The sequence below is a fragment of the Harpia harpyja genome, chromosome 6 (genome assembly GCF_026419915.1).
Source record: "Harpia harpyja isolate bHarHar1 chromosome 6, bHarHar1 primary haplotype, whole genome shotgun sequence".
In the NCBI taxonomy this organism is placed as follows: Eukaryota; Metazoa; Chordata; class Aves; order Accipitriformes; family Accipitridae; genus Harpia; species Harpia harpyja.
In genome coordinates, this window is record NC_068945.1 from 45,343,108 (window position 1) to 45,365,127 (window position 22,020).

At 37.5% G+C, this 22,020-nt stretch overlaps 1 protein-coding gene across 6 annotated transcripts in view; it reads left to right on the forward strand.

Annotated features, from left to right (window-relative positions):
• Positions 1-22,020, forward strand: part of PTPRZ1 (protein tyrosine phosphatase receptor type Z1) — a 145,315-nt gene that overhangs the window by 117,937 nt on the left and 5,358 nt on the right. For 2 of the 6 annotated variants that reach the window (XM_052789392.1, XM_052789394.1), the window contains exons 14-26: positions 2,542-2,633; positions 5,964-6,049; positions 8,334-8,354; positions 8,522-8,618; positions 10,086-10,168; positions 10,919-11,053; positions 12,330-12,464; positions 13,541-13,704; positions 16,092-16,227; positions 17,225-17,371; positions 19,495-19,588; positions 20,529-20,602; positions 21,614-21,742. In XM_052789392.1, the coding sequence (XP_052645352.1) occupies positions 2,542-2,633; positions 5,964-6,049; positions 8,334-8,354; positions 8,522-8,618; positions 10,086-10,168; positions 10,919-11,053; positions 12,330-12,464; positions 13,541-13,704; positions 16,092-16,227; positions 17,225-17,371; positions 19,495-19,588; positions 20,529-20,602; positions 21,614-21,742 (1,393 nt within the window). Of the gene's footprint in view, positions 1-2,541; positions 2,634-5,963; positions 6,050-8,333; positions 8,355-8,521; positions 8,619-10,085; positions 10,169-10,918; positions 11,054-12,329; positions 12,465-13,540; positions 13,705-14,407; positions 14,492-16,091; positions 16,228-17,224; positions 17,372-19,494; positions 19,589-20,528; positions 20,603-21,613; positions 21,743-22,020 lie in introns of all 6 variants that reach the window. The other 4 variants (XM_052789393.1, XM_052789395.1, XM_052789390.1 and 1 more) reach the window with 3 other exon arrangements.

Genomic DNA, 22,020 nt, shown 5'->3' on the forward strand with positions numbered 1-22,020 from the left:
CCCTCCTGTTAAACCGAAGAGCTGCTGCTGCATGCCTTCCTGTACAGATACAGACACTCTAATTAATTCAATGGCTTAGCACTATCTCCATATATAAAGCATGTGTTCAAAGAAGTGTGGTGTCTAAATTACAAATTACAGTTTTAGGTTGAAGATCTAAATGCTGTGATGAAAGGTGTAAATTAAATAATCAGGTTAACGTTGAGTGATGGGACCTTTGTCTGGAAGTTTGAAATAGTCATCACTTTTTTCATTAACAACAAGTGATAATTAACAAGACGTGGTTATTAACATTAGGTTTAGTCATGAAGGCTTTCACTGCTGATGCAGAAGCAGATGGAGTGCCTATTTATGAGTCTTATTACAGGTTAAGTCAACTGCTATGAATTTGTCTCCCAAATGTGCTAAGGGTGTAATTTATTTTCAGCCACAATTAACTTGTTAAAGATTAAAGATACAGTGGCTCAGTGAGGGATAGTGAATGTGTGGCATATTTTGAGGGCATTTTAAGACCTGCTTTAGATGTGAAAGCCATTATGCTAATTAAATTCTTTTTAGCTCAGTCCTTTCTCAAGCAAGGAGGTGACAAAACTCTGTAACGTTAGTCCATAAACTTTATGTATGATCATTGTTCATAAGCAGTAGGCATTAGGGGGGAGACATTTTTTGGTTTTAGAGCTTTAGAGCTTTAGAGCTTAGTCAGACTGGTTGGCATGTTTGGTTGGTGGGTACTGTTTTTAATAAATACAGTACATCAGCATTCTCTGTGTCCAGCAGGCAGGGCCAAACTTTCCAAAACTGTTTAGTGATTTGAAGTACTTTGATACTTGCCTATCTCTCACAGACATTTTGCCCACAGTCCTGAGACTAACTCTTGAGTATTATGCTAGCATTGAGACGGCCTCTCTCACCTCAACAGCCGCTAACTCTATGGGGTGCTAGTGTTAGAGCCTCTTTAAAATTTGAAAGATGTTCCCAAGCACATCCTGAATGTGTTGTTCTTGGTCTGCATCCAAAATTTCTATTTCTAAAAAAACTAAGTACCTAATGGGTAGTCTTACTCCAAACATTTCATGCAAAGCCAAAGCTGTTCCATGAACATCACAAATATGCTTTTAGAGGATTCTTTTAGAGGACTTCAAATTTAATTGCTATGTGAATAACCAGAACTATTTTGAATGCCACAATTTTCCCTTTGAGGTAGCTGTCCACTTTTTCTTGTGTTTTAAGAGAATCTGCATTGTACACAGACAGAAAATCCCTAACACATTCCGAGAGCATGGGCATGTTTCCCAGAGGCTTAATTCAAATAAGCTTACCGAAGTCTTTATGATCTACATTAATGGTTCTGAAAAGAATGACAACATCCACATATTCCTTATCTATTTCTCAGAGTAGCTTCAAAATTTCTTTTTGATTATAACGATTATATGGGGGGGTTTATCAGTGCAGTGATACAGGAACAGTACAGAAGAATTTAAAATAACAGTGATTTACACAAAATAGCGAGCAATTATACAATAGCTTCAGCTAACAGCTTTGAAGAAGCAGAATTGTGTAAATATAAAATGAGATTAGTATTTTCCTGATGCATATATTTCTTTTTAAATTTAATTAGTGAATAATATGTCAAATAGATTAACTGACCCAGAGAAAAGATTGTTATTAGCATGTGTAATCATATGGAGATTTTTTAATTAAGGAGGCTTTGCAATGCTTGCAGCAGCAGTTGGTTATTTAGTCCCTTGAATAGCTTGGACTCTTAACAGATGCTATTCTTATTATTTTCACATCTGGATTACAGCACAGATACAAATAACATTGTGGGTCATGGTTAAGGTTGATTCCATCTGTATTCATACTTCAATGTTTTTGCAACTAAGCTAGCATCTCCTGGAGTTATAAACTGTTTCTGTCTGTCAACTTCAGGACGTCCTCCTTGGTTAAGGTGTCCCTCAGTGTTGCGATTGCATTTTGAAAAAATTGTTTACCCCCAGTCATAGTAGTTCCAGAGCTGCCGTTTTGTCTGTTACAGTGCATGTTGTCTTTTATTGCATTTCCGTGTCTGCAGTAGGATCTATCAATGAATTACCAGAACTGATCTCGTACACTGCTCCATCTTCGGGCTAGCGTAATCCCATGAAAGGGAACAGTAATTATGTGTGCAAATTTGGATAAGCAAGGAAGATAATGGCATTTTTTATCCTTGGAGTTGTTGTGCAGCATCTATAGTAGCTCCTGATGCAGAGTTCCTCTTTCAGCTTTCACTATGTCTGATGTGTGCTCTATCTTCTGCCTCTGGTATAGGTAAAGATGCATGAACTGTGTATTATGCTGAGTTAATGTAGTATCTTCAAGTTGTATGCATAATTTGGTGGTGTGTTGGGGAATATTTATGTTATAGCAGTAATATTTGACACTCCATGAAAACTGGTTTTCAAAACCATGATTTTCTTTCTTACTCAGTAACGCCAGAATTCCAAAAGGTCTCAGATAATGTTTTACTTTCTGCAATATTTATTTATGTTTCTTCCCCTCTAGGAAATGTTTCCAGACTGCTCACTTTTATTTAGAAGATAATACATCACCTCGAGTGATTTCTGCTCCCCCAGCTCCAATCTTCCCAGTCTCAGGTATTTTTTGTCAACTGTTCTGTGGATTGGTGTTAGCTGTTGGAAGATGCTGCTTTGTATGTGTCCATATGAATTCTTCACATACTGTAACATCTGTAAAGCAGAGATTTGTACCCTCTTGTACTAATAAACAGAGGTGTTCTTGATGTAGGCAGAGACTAGTGTTACTAATATTCTCTCCTGTAGGTAACACAGAAGAGGAATATCCTTACCTTAGAGCTGGCTCAAAGATACACTGTGTCTTCTAGCCATTTGAGGTGTAGCTGCACTAGAAATGGCTGCTAGTGTAGCCATCTCAGCTATGCTAAATAGCTCTAGTTCACTGTCACAAAGTAGAGGATTACACTAGCAACATGTTCTGCTGTATTTCTGCCTTGAATTGAATTTGTCACCTGTGTATAGAACATGACCTATTCTTTTTACCAGCAGGAGCAATATATGCCTCATCTATCTGCATTTCATTCGCAATTACAACGTTTTCTTTAACTTTCAGATTTTACTAGCATAGTTACAATTGGAAAGTTCTCTGTGAGCCTCTCATAAAAATGATACACAAGTGCAGAATATCATTAGCATCTTCTGGTTCCATATCCACCACAGTTGTTTGGAGAAACTGTTTCTTTTCTTTCCTCAAAAAATATCAGAGGAGCATGCGCAGCCCTCCCAGCTTTTTCAACCTGAGTAGAATGAAAAGTACCTGAAATAGATTAATTCTGCAGCAGATCCCGAGCCACGTTTTCACCCATGAGAAAAGGATATCTTGTTCCACAAGTAATGCATTTGCAAACTGTGCTGTTACACAGGGGGATGGGTTCCCTTGGAATGACTAAGGGAAACAAAATCAGCCCTTGCATAGATAACTAGTGAACACATTTAATTAAATAAATCCCAAACATTAGGCTTCTGTTGTAACTAAATTGTAGGCATCTTTAAATGCCTCTTGTATTGATTGGTGTTGTTGGGAGATGCATAACCTTCTTCTAAATGGTTAATAGGCAGGGATATAGCTTGCTTTCAGAAAACGTGATTATATATGAATGTCAAGTGGCAATCATTATAGGAAATCTCTGCTCTTACTCTCTGTCATTAACTATATTGCAGTACAACTGTATAATTTTCTTGCAATTTCTCCTGACCAGCTCACCTCAGGGAGATAGTGTTTTCCATTGTCACAAGACAGAATTGCACTTACAGTTATTCTGAGTGCTTAAAATATGTGTTTTGATGCTGGAGGTTTTCCATCTGAAATACTGATAAATATTAACTTAAAAGTGTTTCTAAGTGACTGAAAGATACATAAAATATTTTATGGAAAAAGCTGCAAGCACTGAGGAAATATTTCTGGTTTATTTGGCGTGCAACAGAAGTCAAGTGAGCAGTTTTTGTGTTTTCTATTGCACAAGTGTTTCAGCAGTGTAATTTTACAACAATTGAGACTAACTACGATGTAATACTGGCAAAGAACGTAGAGCAGGAAGAGCATTTAGTAACTGCTAAGTTTAATTTTTATTATGACTATGACTAAAAGCACACTCCACAGATCAAATCATATATTAAGTTTTCCTTTTGTGGGATTTCAGTGGCAGAGATAGGAGAATTGCAGTTATTCACAGAAAATGCTCTGGCACTTCACAGCGTAATTCAAAGATGCATTCAGAACAGATAATGAATTACAGGGTAATATTAGGTCCCACTATCAACCTTTAAGTAGTTTCAAGTGATACCTGCCATCCAGATATAAAATATATTCCTGGAGTCAGAAGCAATTGAATTGGGAGATTAGCACTGGCAAGGAAATAAAACAGTAATTAGACCAAATCTGAGATCTCTTTCTCCCTTACTGTCCTCACTCTTAGGGTCATTTACGTTCCCTTCTGGTTTTGTGTTTGCATATCATTAGAATAAACACTTTATGCCAGGTTTCATCTTCGAAGTGTGAAGATAGTGTTACACATTTTTTTTCAGCTTCTTTTAGGCTTGACTGGATAAATTCACTTTTTGTATTCAGATCCATTCACGTAAGTGGAAGACCAGATGGATCTCAATACGAATCAACAAATTCTTGGTAACTGAAAGCTAAAATTATTAGGTGGCCTAAATGCTGAACATCTGTTGATGTAAATAACAGGTCCTTGTTCCATGTTTTTGATGTTTCTTTCCCATATGAAACAGTGATGAAATTACAAATTGTGAAATAAACATATTTTTAATCCATAAAAAGCTTTAAAAAAAAATTATTCTTCAGAACCAAAACTAGCTGAAATAATGTCATCCTTTAACAGGTAACTAACAGAACAGATGACTTTGTTTACATAGCATATTTGCAGGAAAGACAAGATTAAAAGTCCCAAAGGTTTTTGACATGATCCCTAATGAATGTTCTACACCAGAGTGTTTTTCTGTATTTGTATAAAGTCCTGAAACATAAACATCAGATGGAAAATTCAGACTCAGTATCAGGACCCAGAACTTGCACGAATCACATTTATTGGCTGAGAATGTAGATATTGTCTTTGTGGGTATCCAGAAAGTCTTAAACTTAAATCTGCCACTTAGAACTTGAAGTATAAAGCCTGGTGTGAAAATTTGCAGTCAGTACTCCCAGGGTCAGACATAAGATTATTATCAATAGGTAATCATAGAATCATGGGGAGAATGGGGGAAAAAAATCCCTACTGGAAGGACTCACTAATGCAGTAAGAGATGAAAATTAGTTGTTGTTTCCTTTGGATGGCAATGCGAACATGCAACACATCAGTTAAAATTATACTACTGGCATAATGCTGCATTAATTTAGTAGGCTTGGGACTGTGCAGCTAGACCATGTACTGTATCAGAGTCCCAGTGCAATACTAATGAGCCTAAAGCACCCAGACGACTCTGCCTGATCATTCTTTCTTTATCAGTATTATTCAGAGCTCTGCTCCTACCCTCTCCCTTTGAACATCTTCTAGCAAAGTGCTAATCCTCCCATTTCCCCTTGACTTCACAGGGAGTTCTGAGTGCTCTTCAATTTACAGACAAGCTCAGCATCTTGCAGAATCTGCACCTTGATTTGGGGGGCTTAAAGACAGAGCAAGACCTAGCAAGGCATTTTCTATATCTTCTTTCTGAATAGTCATTTAGAAATGTATAAGTGTTAGAGAATGATTTTAGAAATGTTAATGGTGTTAAAGAGTGTTTTTATTTTTGTGGGAGTTGTATATCCAAAGTTCATGCCAAAAATTTTATTTCAGGATGTTGTGTTGATTGCCTACATATGAACTGCTTTATATGTCACTGGCTTTTTATTCTTCATAAATATATTTTTTGTCTTTTCCCACCCCTAAGATGATGTTGGAGCAATTCCAATAAAGCATTTTCCAAAACATGTTGCAGATTTACATGCAAGTAATGGTTTTTCTGAAGAATTTGAGGTATGGCTCTATGACATCATCTTTCTTCTTAGCACATACAAATAATGTTAAGTTTAAATGCCTGGAAACAAAGAACTGGGCATTACATTCTGACTTGGGGACTAATTTCATAAATGCATGTAAATATGAGCCCAGTAAGGACTGTTTATGCATAAAGACTAGGGAGATTTATAAAAGCTAACAGGACTGGGATGCAAATGGGAATGTTTATCACTGTGATAAAATACTAAATGATTGTGTGAATGAACTATGCAAAGATAATGCAATCTATATGGTTTATCAGATATAGTTGTAGATCTAAAGCTTTTCCAACACTAATGCCAATTGAATTTTGCAGAAGCTACCTACATTTGCTTGTTCCATTTACAGAGAAAAAAAAAGGAAGTAATAATGAGTACACGTGGCAAGACTTCTGATTAACAGGGGAGCTAATGTAGTCTTCATATGTGGTAGTGAAAGCTTTACAGTTCCTTTCCTAAAGTATATGGTTCATAAGAGGTATTTCAAAATTTTGAATCATATGCTCTCATCATATAATGTTACTATCACCATATGTAACTAATGAACTTCATTGTTTTTCACATTCATATGCATTACAAGCAATTTAAAGATAGATATGTTCTAATGTAAGTCACATAAAATAAACATTATAAACCCAAACTCTGTAATTGAAGCTGTGCTATTAAAATTCTTGACAAGTGATTTTTAACAAAATCAGTCAGTTGGGTTGGAAAAAAGTTTTTTGTTGATCTCTATTAATTTAAAATATGATTGTAATATTCCTGCTGCAAAAACAACAATACTGAAAGTAAAAATATTCATAGTTTTGCATCTTTCGGTTTTGCTTTTGTTTCCCCAGCCAATGTATTGTGATCTAATGCACCAAAAATTCCATGTCATTCACCTAAACTTCATCAGCAATTTTTCTCCAATTCATTTAACATTCAGAATATCCATCCGATTGTGGGACCAAACTTGTAAATACTTGTGAATGTCCAGTACATGTTCATATGTTACGCATGTGCATACGTGCTGACAGGACTGGGCTCCAGCTAGACGGGCTGTTAATAAGAGCAGATGTTGAAGGACTGTGTGTAAATACGACGGTAACAAAGTTCTTTCACCATTACTGAGGACAGCAATACAGAAATGAAATTGTTCATCCTAAATTGTTCTTTTCCTAAAATTGTTCTTTTCCTAAGTTACAGCAGTGATCCAAAGACCAAATATACTACATCTCACTGAGCTACACCTGCACCATCTGAAATAATTCATGCTTGTTTTAACTATTACAAAAAACTGAATGTCCTCATCATTTCTTCAAGATCCTTTTTGGCTTTACAGACTACCCCAGAATTAGGTCCTGGTCTTTTCTCTACCGATAAAGAACTTAGAAGATATGGAAAAATTTAAATATAGTGATTGTCTTTGCAAAGTCAGCATATAGTTGGAGAGTACAGGGGCGGTTCAGGTTTTTATTTATATTACCATAAAACAACTCATATTTGAAATCTGTTTTCAGACTGGTAACCACTTTTCATATGTATATATATATATTTAAATAGCTGAAGGTGGTTAATATTAAAATAAATCCTAAAAAGTGTTGGGAAACATTATTATAGTACTTTTAGTGATGACAACATATTTCCTACTTAACAATGTGGACCTTATAAATGCTTGAGTTTCCTGTCAGTTAAAGTAATCAATAAAATAAATTAATTTTGTGAGTCTTACAGACTTTGTGCCTGTCTTCTCAAGCCTGTCTCTCTCTTTATAAAAACGTTGGGTTCATTGAGAAACTGCTGGCAGACTGAGGACTGCAATGCTGTCCTTCACCAGAGTGCCGTGAGGCTGGCTGAGCCGCACACCATCCTGCTCCAGTGAAGGTTTTACAGCTGAATGCAAAAAGAGCAAAAGCATTCCAGAGAGAAACTGATGCAGTTATAAGGACCAATAACAAATCCAATGAACAGTTAAATATATAGATAATCTGGCTAAAGTCAGTGATGTTGCTCATATGTATAAGCTTTCACCGGCCTAAGGTCTAACATTAAAGCTAAAGGTAGGAAAACAGACACCAGTATTTTAACAGGAAAATCGCCTCTTGTTTCTTTTAAGAGTTATGTAAAAATATTCAGCTTTGTTGTTATTACAGAGATATATATTGCATGACCATAACTGTTTTCCATATAGTAATTGTAATTTATATAAACACTTTTATCCATTTGTTCTGTGCTGTGCAATTTGATTTTTTTTACTTTTTTTGCATTCATTCCCTCATTAGACACTGAAAGAGTTTTATCAGGTAAGGAATTATTTCACTGCATTTTTTTTTTAGCAATGACGTAGTTGTAAAATATCATAGATAAATGGGTATAAGGTTGTGGTTCTTTTTGTGCTGACTTACTGTATTTTAAGACATTTTATGTATCTTAATACTTACTAAAGTATGGCATACATTTTTTTTTTCAGGAAATCCAGAGCTGTACTGTAGATCTAGGTATTACATCAGACAGCTCTAATCACCCCGACAACAAGAATAAGAATCGATACATAAACATTGTTGCTTGTAAGTAAATGCATCACTTGTTGTTTTGTTTAAGAAATAATTATAGACAAGTATAGATTTATATGTTATTAGAGGGAAAAAAATACCTCTACACTGAAAGCTCTGGCTACTGTTCAGCAAAATGCTTCAAGAGGAGTAGCATGAGATTTCACATCTCTTCAAGTTAGTCCTCTGGCGTTCTGTTGCTTTGACGAGCATGTGTTAGCAAGACATATTTGTGTCTTCTGTGATGACCCAAAGGGAGTTGGGAGACTCCATTATAATGCCATTATAAAGCCAAAGAAGCTGTGTTTTGATTACCAAAATTAATCCATCTTTGATCTGGAATAATGGTTTATCCTCTCTAGGAGCTTCACAATCCCTGGATATATTTACTGTCATATACAAATATAAATGTACTGATTTTATGTTGTATTGTGCCCTGCCACGATGTAATAGACCAGCCTCATTAGCCAGGACACATGTTTTCTCATAGCATCGCCTTTCTTCACTATCCCAGATTTTTGTTTTCTGAAACACATCTATTCAGTTTTGTTAATCTCTCTTTGAAGCTATTGCCTCTGGGCTTGTGATCATTTTGGTGGCTTAATATATTTTTCTTAACTGTCTGTAGTATTTCAACTTTGTTCTGATAACAAGAAGCTCTGAATTAAATATACGTTCAGCATTCAGCATCACTAGAGCTTAATAGCAAAAGAGACAGAATCAGCCCATCTGGCAGAAGACAAGGTAAACCAGCAGCAAGAAATCCCATTCCACCTGGCTGAAGATGCCTCTAGAGGGATGGAAAGTCAGGGATTTTCCTCTGCCACTCTGTGTTTGTACCTGATCATACAAAAGGTGCCAAACCTGCTGCTTTTTTGTCAAAGGGCAATGCACAAGCAGCTTAGGGCAGCTCATTTAGCAGGAATTGCCCTGTGCAACTGAATCAAGTCTCTAGTCCTTATAATCAGTGCAGGCTACAGAAAGCTCCAGCTCTCCCTGAGGTAGCCACTGCTGAGGCTTTTCAGCTGACCAGCTTCTCCAAGGTCCCATTGCTCTCCAGTCTCCGCTGTTTAACTTGGAATTAGCGTGCCTGAACACAGGTGCCTACTGTCATTTGAGACATCCCACTGTGCAGGCTTGGCAGTCATGACACAGGACTTAGAGGAGACCCATGCCCCTTCACAAGCAGCAGCTGGAGGCTGTAGGGGAATATGTCACAGGGCCTAAAGTGACCCCAGGTGCTGCTGATCAGGCAACTAAATTCTGAATCCCTTGAATCCTTGGATTCATTATTTATTTTTCTGCAAACTAGCATTTTGAATCTGATTCATACCTAAGCACAGGATGTTTGCGTATGTGATTGTCACTGTATTAGTCTTATGTATTGTAAAAAGCCATTTCAGTATTTTTAAAAGATTTCTTATAGAAAGAATATAATTCTTGCAGAAAACTATGCTTATTTTCTTCCTTGTTTTACTATAGATGATCATACTAGGGTTAAATTAGCACAGCTTGCAGAGAAGGATGGAAAACTGACTGATTACATTAATGCCAACTATGTTGATGTAAGTGCCTTTTTCTATCTGCCAGCCTATTCATTTGTCAGCCTTTTCTGTAAAAACTGATATATGGAGGTGAATAGACTTGATAAAAAAAAGTACCACAATATTACAGGTTTTGTTAAAAAAAACTTTAATGATCTAAGTTAAGCCTACGAAGTTAAAGCACAGGTAAACTCCCAATTCTTTCTTGAATCCATTTTGATATTGTAGCAGCTGCAGCTTGGTGAAAAGCTTTATGAAACAAAAAAATGTTCTGTCACATCTGAGTTTTTTAGAAGCATTTTGCATCTGAATGTTTGTTCCTTTATACGTTTTTGATAAGTGGTTAATTCTTCTGTCTGAGATGATAATCTCATGAGAGGAAGATGCCATTCGGCTGAAAGCCTCACCGAGGTACCATTTATTCAGTTTTTGTTGCCTAGTAATTTTCATGTGAATGATCTTGATTCATTTTTTAAACCACTATCATAACAGATGAATCATAATCACTATCACGTCAACATGCTGCCGGAACACGGGCACTTGAACATATATCCTGTTTGTTGGAATGATAAACTTTGACATAACAGTTGCATTCATATGTCATCTGGTACCACAGGGTTTCTGCGATTTGGATAGTTATAAATTCAAAAGTACTTAAAAGCTTTTGACATTCTTTAAAAATAGATACATAAAATGTCATGTACTCCTCCCAACCTCCTTTTGCTTGTGGACTGTGATTTGACAAGTGTCATTTGTTATATTTCAATTTAGGGCTACAACAAGCCAAAAGCCTACATTGCAGCTCAAGGGCCACTAAAGTCAACAGCAGAAGATTTCTGGAGAATGATATGGGAACATAATGTAGAAGTTATTGTGATGATAACTAATCTCGTTGAGAAAGGAAGGGTATGACTACCTTTGTCTATTATTTATTTCTCTGATGTTGATAGATCTACCTCTAGCAGACTCCTTTCTCTCTTTTAAAAATCTGGTTTAGGCATTTATTGAGGAAAAACGCAACAGTTTGTAGTAGTTGCTTGTACTAGGATTGGCTATAGAAGTATAAAGTTGAGGATTTGTAGTATGAAACTAAAGAAAACATTTAAACTCAACTGTCAACAACAAGTCTTGAAAATGCCATGTTCTAACTACAAAAAAAATTGTCTTATACTGAAAAAAAGACTTCTTGTATATATTTGGGAGTGGCCAGACTGTGGACCTTGTGCCACATTCTGCTAGCAATCTGCTCTCTGTCATTCTCTTTCTCAGGGGTGCCTTAGACCCTGGAAAGGAGAAGGCCATAGTTCGGGTGAATTTTTCTGGATATTCACTGGCTGCTCCCTGTTAACATGCCGTGGGACCCACAGTTCCTTTCCTACTACATGAGTAGATACACTTTTGTCCAGTGAGACAAAATGAGGTCAAACCCCATCACAGGATGTGTGTTTCTCTGGTTATGTGATGGGAGTATGCACGTACCCTGGGGTCACATGAGGAGACTTTGCCACATGCTGGCAGCAATGCCTAAAATGCATGTAAGTCTTGTCGTATGACCTATTAAGCATCTACCAGATGACACAGACACAGCAAAAGCAGACAAGGGCCACACTGGGAGTACCACTTCATTTATAATACCATGCTATAAACATGTACTCTTCTAGTACTCCTGTAGAAGGCTATATGGCTACCCAACCAAAAGGCTGGACATCATGGCTCTCTACTGTGTATTCTGGCCACACACAAGCTCACCCTTACCCTCGCTGATCAGATATATACTCTGCCTATGCTACAAACTAACCAAAAGCCACATATGACTCTACTGACTTGAATGTATTCCTGTTTTTCCTATAGATTATGTTATTTTCTTTAGATTTTAGAGTGCCTGTAGAACAGCAAGTTCCACAATATTAGAGCCCTTTCACTCTGACAGTATGATTTAAAGCTCTCTTTTTTGGAGTATTCCAAATAAAGAGCATCTTTGCACAGCCATCTCTCTTCACAGCATAAAATACGCATTATTTGTTCTCTTACACTGAAGATAATGTCTATTATAAACTGGGTATATTGAGAGTCCCTGTATGTTTTTGTGGTTGACTGTGCTCTTAAATTTGAACATTTCTGCTTGTTAGTGATATTTTGTTTTCTTTCTCTTTTTCTCTGTTTTTCATTTGCTTTCAAACAGAGGAAATGTGACCAGTACTGGCCTGCAGAAGGTAGTGAAGAATATGGGAACTTCTTGGTTACTCAGAAGAGTGTTCATATACTTGCCTATTACACTGTGAGGAATTTTACTCTTAGAAACACCAAGATCAAAAAGGTTTGTGGCAGCCTGAAAACATAGTTTGGGCAAAAGTGAGTGTTAAAAGTTGCTCAGAATATTTTTTAAGGCAGTTGGCAGCTCTTTTCTGTTGTATAGGTAAAGCTGAATTCTGTAGGTCTCAGCCAGCCAAGATGCTCATCAACTTCAGAGTTAATTTGACCAGATCAACAAATTGAGAAGGTACTGGCCTGTAGTACTGGTGTGATGTAGGACCATCAGGGAAATGGCTGTGATCACACTGGAGAGCTGATGTGGACTTTGCCTGCCTGGTGAGCAGGAGGATACATTTTCAGAAAGAGAGCAGCTAGTAGAAAACATGACATGAATTAAATCATCCACCTCAGCTATCCATTTTTCTTTTTAAGGACTGAATTTTTACACCCCACAGGTGAATCCACACCTTGTTTTATTGCAGTCAGAACCAGCATGCCCTCAGCTCAGCAGTGTGACATTGGCTACTTTGAGGGGCATTCTGAAAGCTTAATTTATTTCAGCCACGTAAATGTTACACATCTAGTCTCTCGGCCTCCCTGTACAATTAACGGCTAAAGTACAGCACTTACTGCCAAGTAATTTATTCTGCCTATTTTTGGAACCAATCTTTGAAGGAGATGAGCTGCTCTCTGAAGGTATCCCTGCCTCTGAGTTGCCATTGAGGGAGGGAGCTTAGAAAAGCAGCCTACACAAGGCTACTTCCCTTGTAGATCACTAAAGCTGAGTGAGGTGAATCCTACCCTTTCTGTCCGCTAAGCAGAGGAGTAAAGTAGCAGAAATGGCTGGTGACTCTTAAGAGCATCTGTAATTTGTTATCCCTCCAGTGCTCTTAGCCTTTCTTTGTGGCTTTCTAAGGGACCGTGCCAGGTCATTTTTCCATTCAGAGGGCAAGCTGATGGGACATAAGCACTGGCCCTTCCTCTTCTCCTTGAAAGCTGAAATATTCAGAGCTAGGTGGCATGCCGTTAACTAAATAGGGACAGTACTAATTCAAGAACTATCAGGTACGGAAATGAAATTATGAAGAGTTGCCGTTCAGATGTGGGCTGCTTACATATGGAGTTATTTTTCTGTTGCAGGGTTCCCAGAAAGGGAGGTCTAGTGGACGTATAGTAACTCAGTACCATTATACCCAGTGGCCTGACATGGGTGTTCCAGAGTACACGCTGCCCGTGCTCACCTTCGTGCGGAAGGCATCGCATGCCAAGCGCCACGCTGTCGGGCCTGTTGTGGTTCATTGCAGGTGTGGTTTTTACCGCCATAAGGTTCACTCCGCTTTTGTTTTGCAGAAAAAAGATTTTTTCAGTGGTGGGTTAAGCAAAATTTCACTCTCACATTTAACAATTCCTGATGGAATAAGATTAATATCTTAGCTGATATTTCTATCCTTGGTAAGACCAACTAATCAACTGCCTGTGCCACTTCTATAACTCTCCGTAAACAAGATGATGCTGCTCTGCACTATGTTCTTTTTTTTTGCAAAAATGCTTTTCTTTTTACTTTTTTGCACATTTCTATACTACTCTCTTGATTCCTATGAGCTTACCAGATACATATATAGCAGTAATTGTCTCATTTCTGCAAATATATCATTAGGATGTTTTTGGCTCATGCTTTCTTTGGTGCAGGGATACTCTGTAATCCTAAGAGGAGCTCTGTCCACAAAAGAAGACTCACTCTATTCCTGGCTGAACTACAACTCTGCTGTTTTTAACATTACTCTGCGCTCTAGCAGTCATTTGCAATGGAGGAGCATTCTGGGGAACGGTTTGAGGTCTGCATGTGCCGCAGTGTGCAGGCAGGTGTTCTGTCAGTGCTCACTAAAACTGGGCAGCTCAGGGAAAATTGGTTAAAAAGGGCTTGTAGGGCCTGGAATGACTTCACAATGCCCGTGAAGGACCGGGTTATTGTAAAATATATAAGCAGGTTCTGGTTTTCCACTGTAGTACCTCACCTTTGATGGAACATTTGGAAAGAGAACCTCCTCATGAATTCTGTCCTTCTGGAGCTGACTCTGAGGAAGCCAACAGGTAAAGTCGCCTCACAAATGCTGCAAATGAAGATATTTTATTTCTGGGATGATCTAATCTGACTGAAATCTGTTTTTAGCTTGGAAAATGGAAATTCCACATTTTGGTTGTTCTGCTGCTATCTAGATCCTGCCTATTCTTGGGAAGTTCAAAATAAGAGTTTCCCCAAAATACCAAGTCTGAGATCTATACCAGCGGGCTGAGAGATCAGTAATACATTATAAGTCAATCAAACTGAGTTTTTAAAAAGTGAACAGTGGTAAGTTGTGTGGCTTCAGTCAGACCTCTCCATTGGGTGATAGGTATAGCTCACCTCTGTAGGCAGTTTTATTCGGCCTTTAGTTCACCTGTCCCCATGCACTATGGAATTCCAAAGGAGTCATCTCATGTTAGAAATGTAACTTCTATTTATCTTTACAGGCTGTATGGAGGACACATAGGAGGAACTTCATGAACCATTTTTTAGCTATTTTTATGTTTTGGTACTTTTCATGTTTCTTATTTCATAACAAGTACAGATGGTATCTGGTAATCTTTATACTTCTTTTGTGTCTAATAGTGTGTTGATAACCTGGACCTTTCAGTTTTATATCATGTTTATTTAGACAGTTTATTACAGCAATCTGAGCTCACACTACCCATGCTTTGTGCCACTTCTGTGGAAGAAATGAAATCACTGAATTAGCATGTATGGACTGAGCTTGGATCTGCCCATAAGGGACCATGCAGGCCCAGCACAGTGTTGCCGTTAAGTTACATGTGCCAATACACATAACGTTTTCTCATAACTTAGAGAGAAATTACAACTGACTAATTCCCATATGTGACTAGATAACAAAAAAATGACCTCTTGACCTTGTACTCCCTACCCAGATATTTTATGAAAGAAGAAGTTGGGTTTTAATCTTACAATACAGCTGGTTTTGTGCTAAATGAGTCAGAGTTCATAACAGGAGTGAGTTGGTTAGCCCTTTCTTCTGCATCTTCCCTTTTTAAGAAGGGTTTCAACCATTGCTTGCCCTCTTAGCTGTATCTGGAGAACATTAACCTTATTCTTTTACAGAGGTACTTTCAGCAGCTCTGCCACTTCCTGGGGTTTTCCTCCATCCGGTATCTTTGAAATCTCCTGTATCTGTGACGGGTGGCATAATGCAGCTTTCCCTTTAAAGTGATGTGTGTTTCAAACACAGAAGAACTTGGGCACATTAACTGTGCCCAAATGCTGACATATGCCACTCTTTCTAGGTATACTTGACAAAGTATCCTAAGGAATATCAGAAGCCTGAAAATTGCAGACCTGCAAGAAACTCCTTAGTTCTACTATTTCAATTGATACTTCAAAAATTGATAAAAATTGATACTTTAAACATCATTTGAGAAAATGATCTTTAGATCTCTTCTTGTGCAGAGAAAAAGATGAGTTGGATTTTTCTTTATTATGAGCCTTGAAGCTTTAGCAAAGTAATAGAATCATATAATAATACAATTTGTAGAGGAAAACCTTCCCTACACAGCAGTTTGTTGAAAAAGCTATATATAAGAAATGGTTATTTTCATTATTGTTTTACTTCAGGCTCAAGACTATTTTTTTGTTTTATAGTGCTGGTGTTGGAAGGACAGGCACATACATAGTGTTAGACAGCATGCTGCAGCAAATTCAGCATGAAGGGACAGTCAACATATTTGGATTCTTAAAACACATACGTACCCAAAGGAACTATTTGGTGCAGACTGAGGTAAGACTAAAATATATACAGTGAGAGACTATTACAGACTATTTCTGTTTGCAGGAGGTGAGATGATACAGTCTTCTTTTTGGCACCACCAGACAGACTGGCAGCCAGTCACCAGACTGGACTTTCCCTTTTGCTTCCCTTGTTTTTATGCAGACATCCTTCTAGGCTGGTTTAGAGCAATGCACTAGGAATTACCTATCTGTGGGCTCTTGTGGCTTTATTAGGGAGGACTCAGAAGAGAGAAAGTCTGTATAAATCATGCTTCCTGCAGTAGCACTTTCTTGGCAGGGCGTGCATTTTTGTCATAGATTTTTTTAAGGGAACACTATTGTTAGGTGTTCAGATCTTCACTGAACCTGATCAAACAGTTGATATCAGGCAATAAAAAGTAGGAAAAAAAGCAGTTTCAGACAGCAGATTATCTATAGCTGCATTAAACTGAAGATTATATATGGAATAGTGAAAGACCAGAAGAAAACAACAAGGACAACAGCAGGGCATTTGAAAGTCTATTTCAGGTTTCAAGAACAGGTGGTTAGATTACCCAGTGCCTTTCAATAGAAAAAAAAGGTAATCAACAACAGCATGGGCACTTGTTCCAAAGGATGTGAGAGAGGAAATAGAGGATAGCAGTAGGAACTGAGAGTGATCACTTTGTTGCAAGAAAGGCAGGGAGAGTTGCATAATAAGCTCGCTTGAAAATTTGACTCAAGGCTATGCTTGCATTTTTAACTCTGTTCTGTGAACATGAGACACCACAGGTCGTGGGAATTTGGTATTATATATACATTGCATGTGTAGTTCAGTTCTGCTTGTAAATGTGTATTGTCACTGTAGAGGGACAGCTTTCACTGTAGAGGATCGCTTTTGAGAAAACTCCTCTACAGCAGCAGGCTGTGAAGAAATACTGACCACATCAGAAGTGGCAGCTTAGCCAGAGGTGTCCAGGGGAATCTGAAAATAATTAGAGCTCAGATGTTTGGTTTTATTTTCCTAGGAGCAATACATCTTCATTCACGATGCATTGGTTGAAGCGATACTCAGTAAAGAAACAGAAGTCCTTGAGACTCACATTCATGCCTATGTTAATGCTCTCTTGATACCTGGACCAACAGGAAAGACCAGACTGGAGAAACAATTCAAGGTGAGCTCTCCAACATAGTAACATGAAAAGCTTTAGGCTTCCAAGCTTGAATGACTTAAAAGTAGGTATCTCAACACAACTTTCATTAGCGTTCTCTATCTAAAATTTAACTGCTGAGCCTAAATTCAGAGCAATTTAACAAATGCATGCAGTCAGTTGGGACAAAAGAATTATTTGCACACTCTTAAACAAGGAATTTAAAAAAAAAAGAGCATGAGAAATAGGCCAGTAAGTAGATTTTGGAACATCTAACTACTACATGCCTTTCCACGAAGATCCCAAAGGTAAAACAACAGTCTAGAAAGATGTCATTCTGGCAAAAATGTCATGAGCTATATTGGTCAATCAGTGTATTCCCCTCAGTGTGCAGCACTGGCTAGAAGACAGACTTCACCTTTAGCAGGCAATAAGTGAACACTCTGGTGCTTGTGGATGTGGAGATCAGTGTGTACATGCACGAGACTTCGAGTCACCCAGAGAAAGAGCAGACCCAGCTGGGTAACAGCTCATTGACTCACGGGGAGAGTAGGAAGTCTAGCTCACTCACTGGGTCACTTATAGAGGAAACACAGAAAATCCTACCTTTGCAAATGAATTTGAATTCAGAGAAGTAAATCACACTTAAATGTTTTCCAGATTATGTGGCAAAACAGACTTTGCTCTCCCTAATTTAACAGGAAATGAATTATTAGAACCTTTCGCTCTAAGGATTTTAATTCTAAGGAGGACTGCATGGGATGGGATAATGTGTATTCTTTCTACAATTAGCTATTGGGTCATAAGTAAAACACTGAAGCAGATAAGTGTATAGATAATGTCAGTAGATAATGACACTATGAAAAATATTAATATATTTATTTTCTGAAGTATTTTGGTCACATAGGCACAGTAACTAGTATTTCTTCAAGATAATGAATAATACAGAACAGAATAGGAACAACATACCAAAGGATTTCACATTTTGCTGCTATCCTGGCTTGAATGATCCAACAGTGTTGCACTGTTTTTTCCTAGGGAAAAGTAGAGATTCTTATTTCAGCTGTGATGTGCTTGGAGAAATAAGCATCCCACCTTTCCTACACAGATGAAAGAATAAAACACATAAAAACAAACAGAGTGTGTAAATATATATAAACACGGAGTGTGCAGTGCAAATTGCAGGAGCTGTGTAGAGCTCCAATTTCAAGAGCTTAAATATTATCAGAAAGGGACATGTCTCATTCTCCTTTGCAAGCTAAAATTATTAGAATAATAACAAATATGTGGAGTCTTGTTTTACTGAAGAACTGTTTTAGATTAAAAAATTTGTGGTCTAATTTGTTTTGATGGAACATCCCTGCTTTGCTATTGTGTTTTTCCAAAGCAGGCAGCTTCTGAAGGCTACATATGCCCAGCCCAAAACATCACAGAAAAGTCTTTTGAATTCTTTTGAACGTTCTGATTAACCTGGTTTATTTTACTAGAGATGAAAAAAACCCTAAAAACCAGGAAAAACCTGCTTTCCAAACTTACTTCATGCCTAAGCAGTGTATATACACCATTGTGGTGTGTGTTTATATATATATATACACACTTGTTCCTTCTCATACTCTTGTCTGTTTGAATTTTATTAATTGAAGCAAGTAAGTCAATGAGACCCCTGCAGATCAGTCCTATTTCCCTCTCACAGGTTTGGAAAGAAAATCAGGAAGCTCATAACTGGGATATCTAGAGCTACGTCTTACCAGGAGCTATACTATCTGTATAACAATGCAGATTTTTCTGCACCAGCTTTTACTGTTTACCAAAACTATTTAAAGTTACCCAAACAGCTGTGCAGGCAAAATGGAAGTGACTGGGTTGGCAACAAACAGTGGGGGCCTGCATGTAGGAACTACATGAAGTGGCATTTTCTTCAAAGACATGCTTATGGATCTAGGGCTCAAGAATCATTTGAACTGTTAAAATGGTGAAGAGAGAAGATTCTGATGACTTGCTAACTAGTTTAGCCAGAAAACTAGATGCCTAAAGTTAAGAGGGACAGCTAACCTGCAGTATGTGCACCCTGCTGTTTAATGCAGCTAATGAAGGAATGGCTTTTGTACAGTGACCTGGTGGGGTTTTTTTCCATTTAATTGTTTCAGTTACTGAGCCAGTCTAACACACAGCAGTGTGATTATTCAACTGCACTCAAACAGTGTAACAGAGAAAAGAACCGAACTTCATCCATCATTCCTGGTAAGCTTGTTCAAATCAGCTTCTTGGGGTGGCAAAATGTTTACAAACTGTGCATGTCAAACTTTCAACTTTTCCTCAGAAAAGGCTGAAGACATCTGCATTGGTGTGGAGCAATGTTTTGTACTTCTGTTACAGAAATCCGGAATAAAACTCCTTAACACCAGTGTGAAGTTAAGAAGCAGGCACTTTGCTTATTGCAGCACTGGGGACACGGGGGATTGCTCCTCCAAAGGCGTGTCCAGCTTAACATTAAATTCATCAGTTTTTATAAACTTTTTCTGTCAAGTCATTGTTACATAAGCTCTTCACATAAAAATGCATACTATGCTCGCTCTTAAATTTAACCTTTATAATGATTGGTCTTTTGATTATATCACCTTATCAATATTCTTATTTAAAAACAATCATTGGTCAATTTCACTTAGCTCTACTGATTGGAATCCTCGATACTCAAATCAAGATGGGATGGGTAAGGGGGTTTCCAAGCAGCAAACTGGTGTCCATGATGGTTTCCTTAGTTTCTTGAAACAAAACATAAGAAAACCAGTAAGTTCCTGGTGAAGTTTCTATGGTTAGCTTATTTCAAACTTAACAATACTAAGGTTCCTATGGTCACACATAACACAGTTCCTAAAGTTTCTATGACATTTCAAACTTAACACTCCTATACATTACGCTTCACAATTTTCTACCTCTTAATCAAACCTACCTTTTTTATATAATCAAATTTTAATTTCTTTATCAGAGTATTTGCAACACTTTCAGTGAAGAAGTGATTTGTCTAAGTACTACATATATAAGAAAACAAAATAGATGGCTGGATAATGCTTTATCCTGATTGATGGATCTTAGTGTTATCATTACTATGAGATATGTGAGATAATTGCTATAATATGTGAGTCATTGCAACACCTGTACTAGTTCATGACTTTTTTTACAGTGGAAAGATCTAGAGTGGGTATCTCGTCACTGTCTGGTGAAGGGACAGACTACATCAATGCTTCCTATATTATGGTAAGTCATTTAACTGTGATGCTGAAAACCAACGTCCCATTGTATAGCTGTTTTCAGAGCTGCCATGTGTCCACATTAGGGTGGCACAGTCCTGATTTTGAAAGCTCCTTTCTTCCATTATTCACTCTGCCTGAAAGAGTTACTTCCCCCAGGAAGTATGATTACTGTTATTACTGTTTTTACGTTTGGTTAAAAGTGCATTGCATTTTGACAGTCTGTAGAACCATAGTTTTAAAAACTAGTAAAGCTAAATGCTACCTATGGAAGAATCTTTTGAGATGAACTAAAAGTGTTAAATAATAAGTTAGTTTTTAATGGCTGTACCGTGATTTGCCTTCCTACCTGCTCATCTTACAGAGCTTTTGCAACTGGCATAGCCCAAAGCACCATAGCTCATCAGCTTTCCATTATCTTTTTGTTCCCTGGATTTTCTTCAACTCTTTTCCCCTTCATTAGCTGAGAAGGAGGAGTAAATGCTTCCTGGACATTCAGGAAGAGATGGGAAAGCTCCCTGCAGTGCTGTGTATGCATGATCTTTCATCAGGTGTATTAGTGCAAAGGAACTCTCTTTTGTGGTAAGAAGTTGACCTGGGACATCTGTACAGATTAAGAGGCCGCTTGGGATTTTTGCAGATCTTTCAAGTATTATTTTATTTGTTTCATATTGCTAGCTCCTCTGGAAGTCTGGCTAATGTAGAACAATTAGCATGTGTGTATGAGTTAATGTATTTTTATTCTGAGTTGGTTGTTCAAGTCTCCACTAATTTCTTCTGTCTTTTTTTTTGATCAAATTTTGTGAAGTTTTAGAAATTATTTCAGTGTAATTGATTTTATTCTTTTCATCTGGAAAATACTGCAATGGACATTTTATATTCTTCTAATATTTACAGGAAGCCAAGGAGGCACAAGCCTGCAATTTATTTTCTAAGCTTCTGGCTCTGTCCACTAGAAGCTTCCTTTAAATGTTAATAGTTAGACATCAGTTCTGAGTCTGTTGATTTTGCTTCGCAGGGTTATTATCAAAGTAATGAATTCATTATTACCCAGCATCCCTTACTACACACTATCAAGGATTTCTGGAGAATGATATGGGACCATAATGCCCAGCTAATAGTCATGCTTCCTGATAGCCAGAATATGGTAAGTTTGGTGGCTGATTGTTATGGGTTTATGTATGAATTTTATTAGTATTACCATTTTGAAATATGCAGGACGTGACGATATCTTGGATTTTGCAAAAAACAATTAAAAATTAATAATACTGTACTGAGTGTAAAATCACCAAATCATCTAGTGGAAATCTGGAGATCCTTGTCTGGGCAGATTGCAACTAGCAGGAAAAAGTGTTGAATCATTCCTGTATAATTTATGAAAAGAGCCAAACAGCAGAAGTAACTGTTACACAAGGTCAGTTTTCG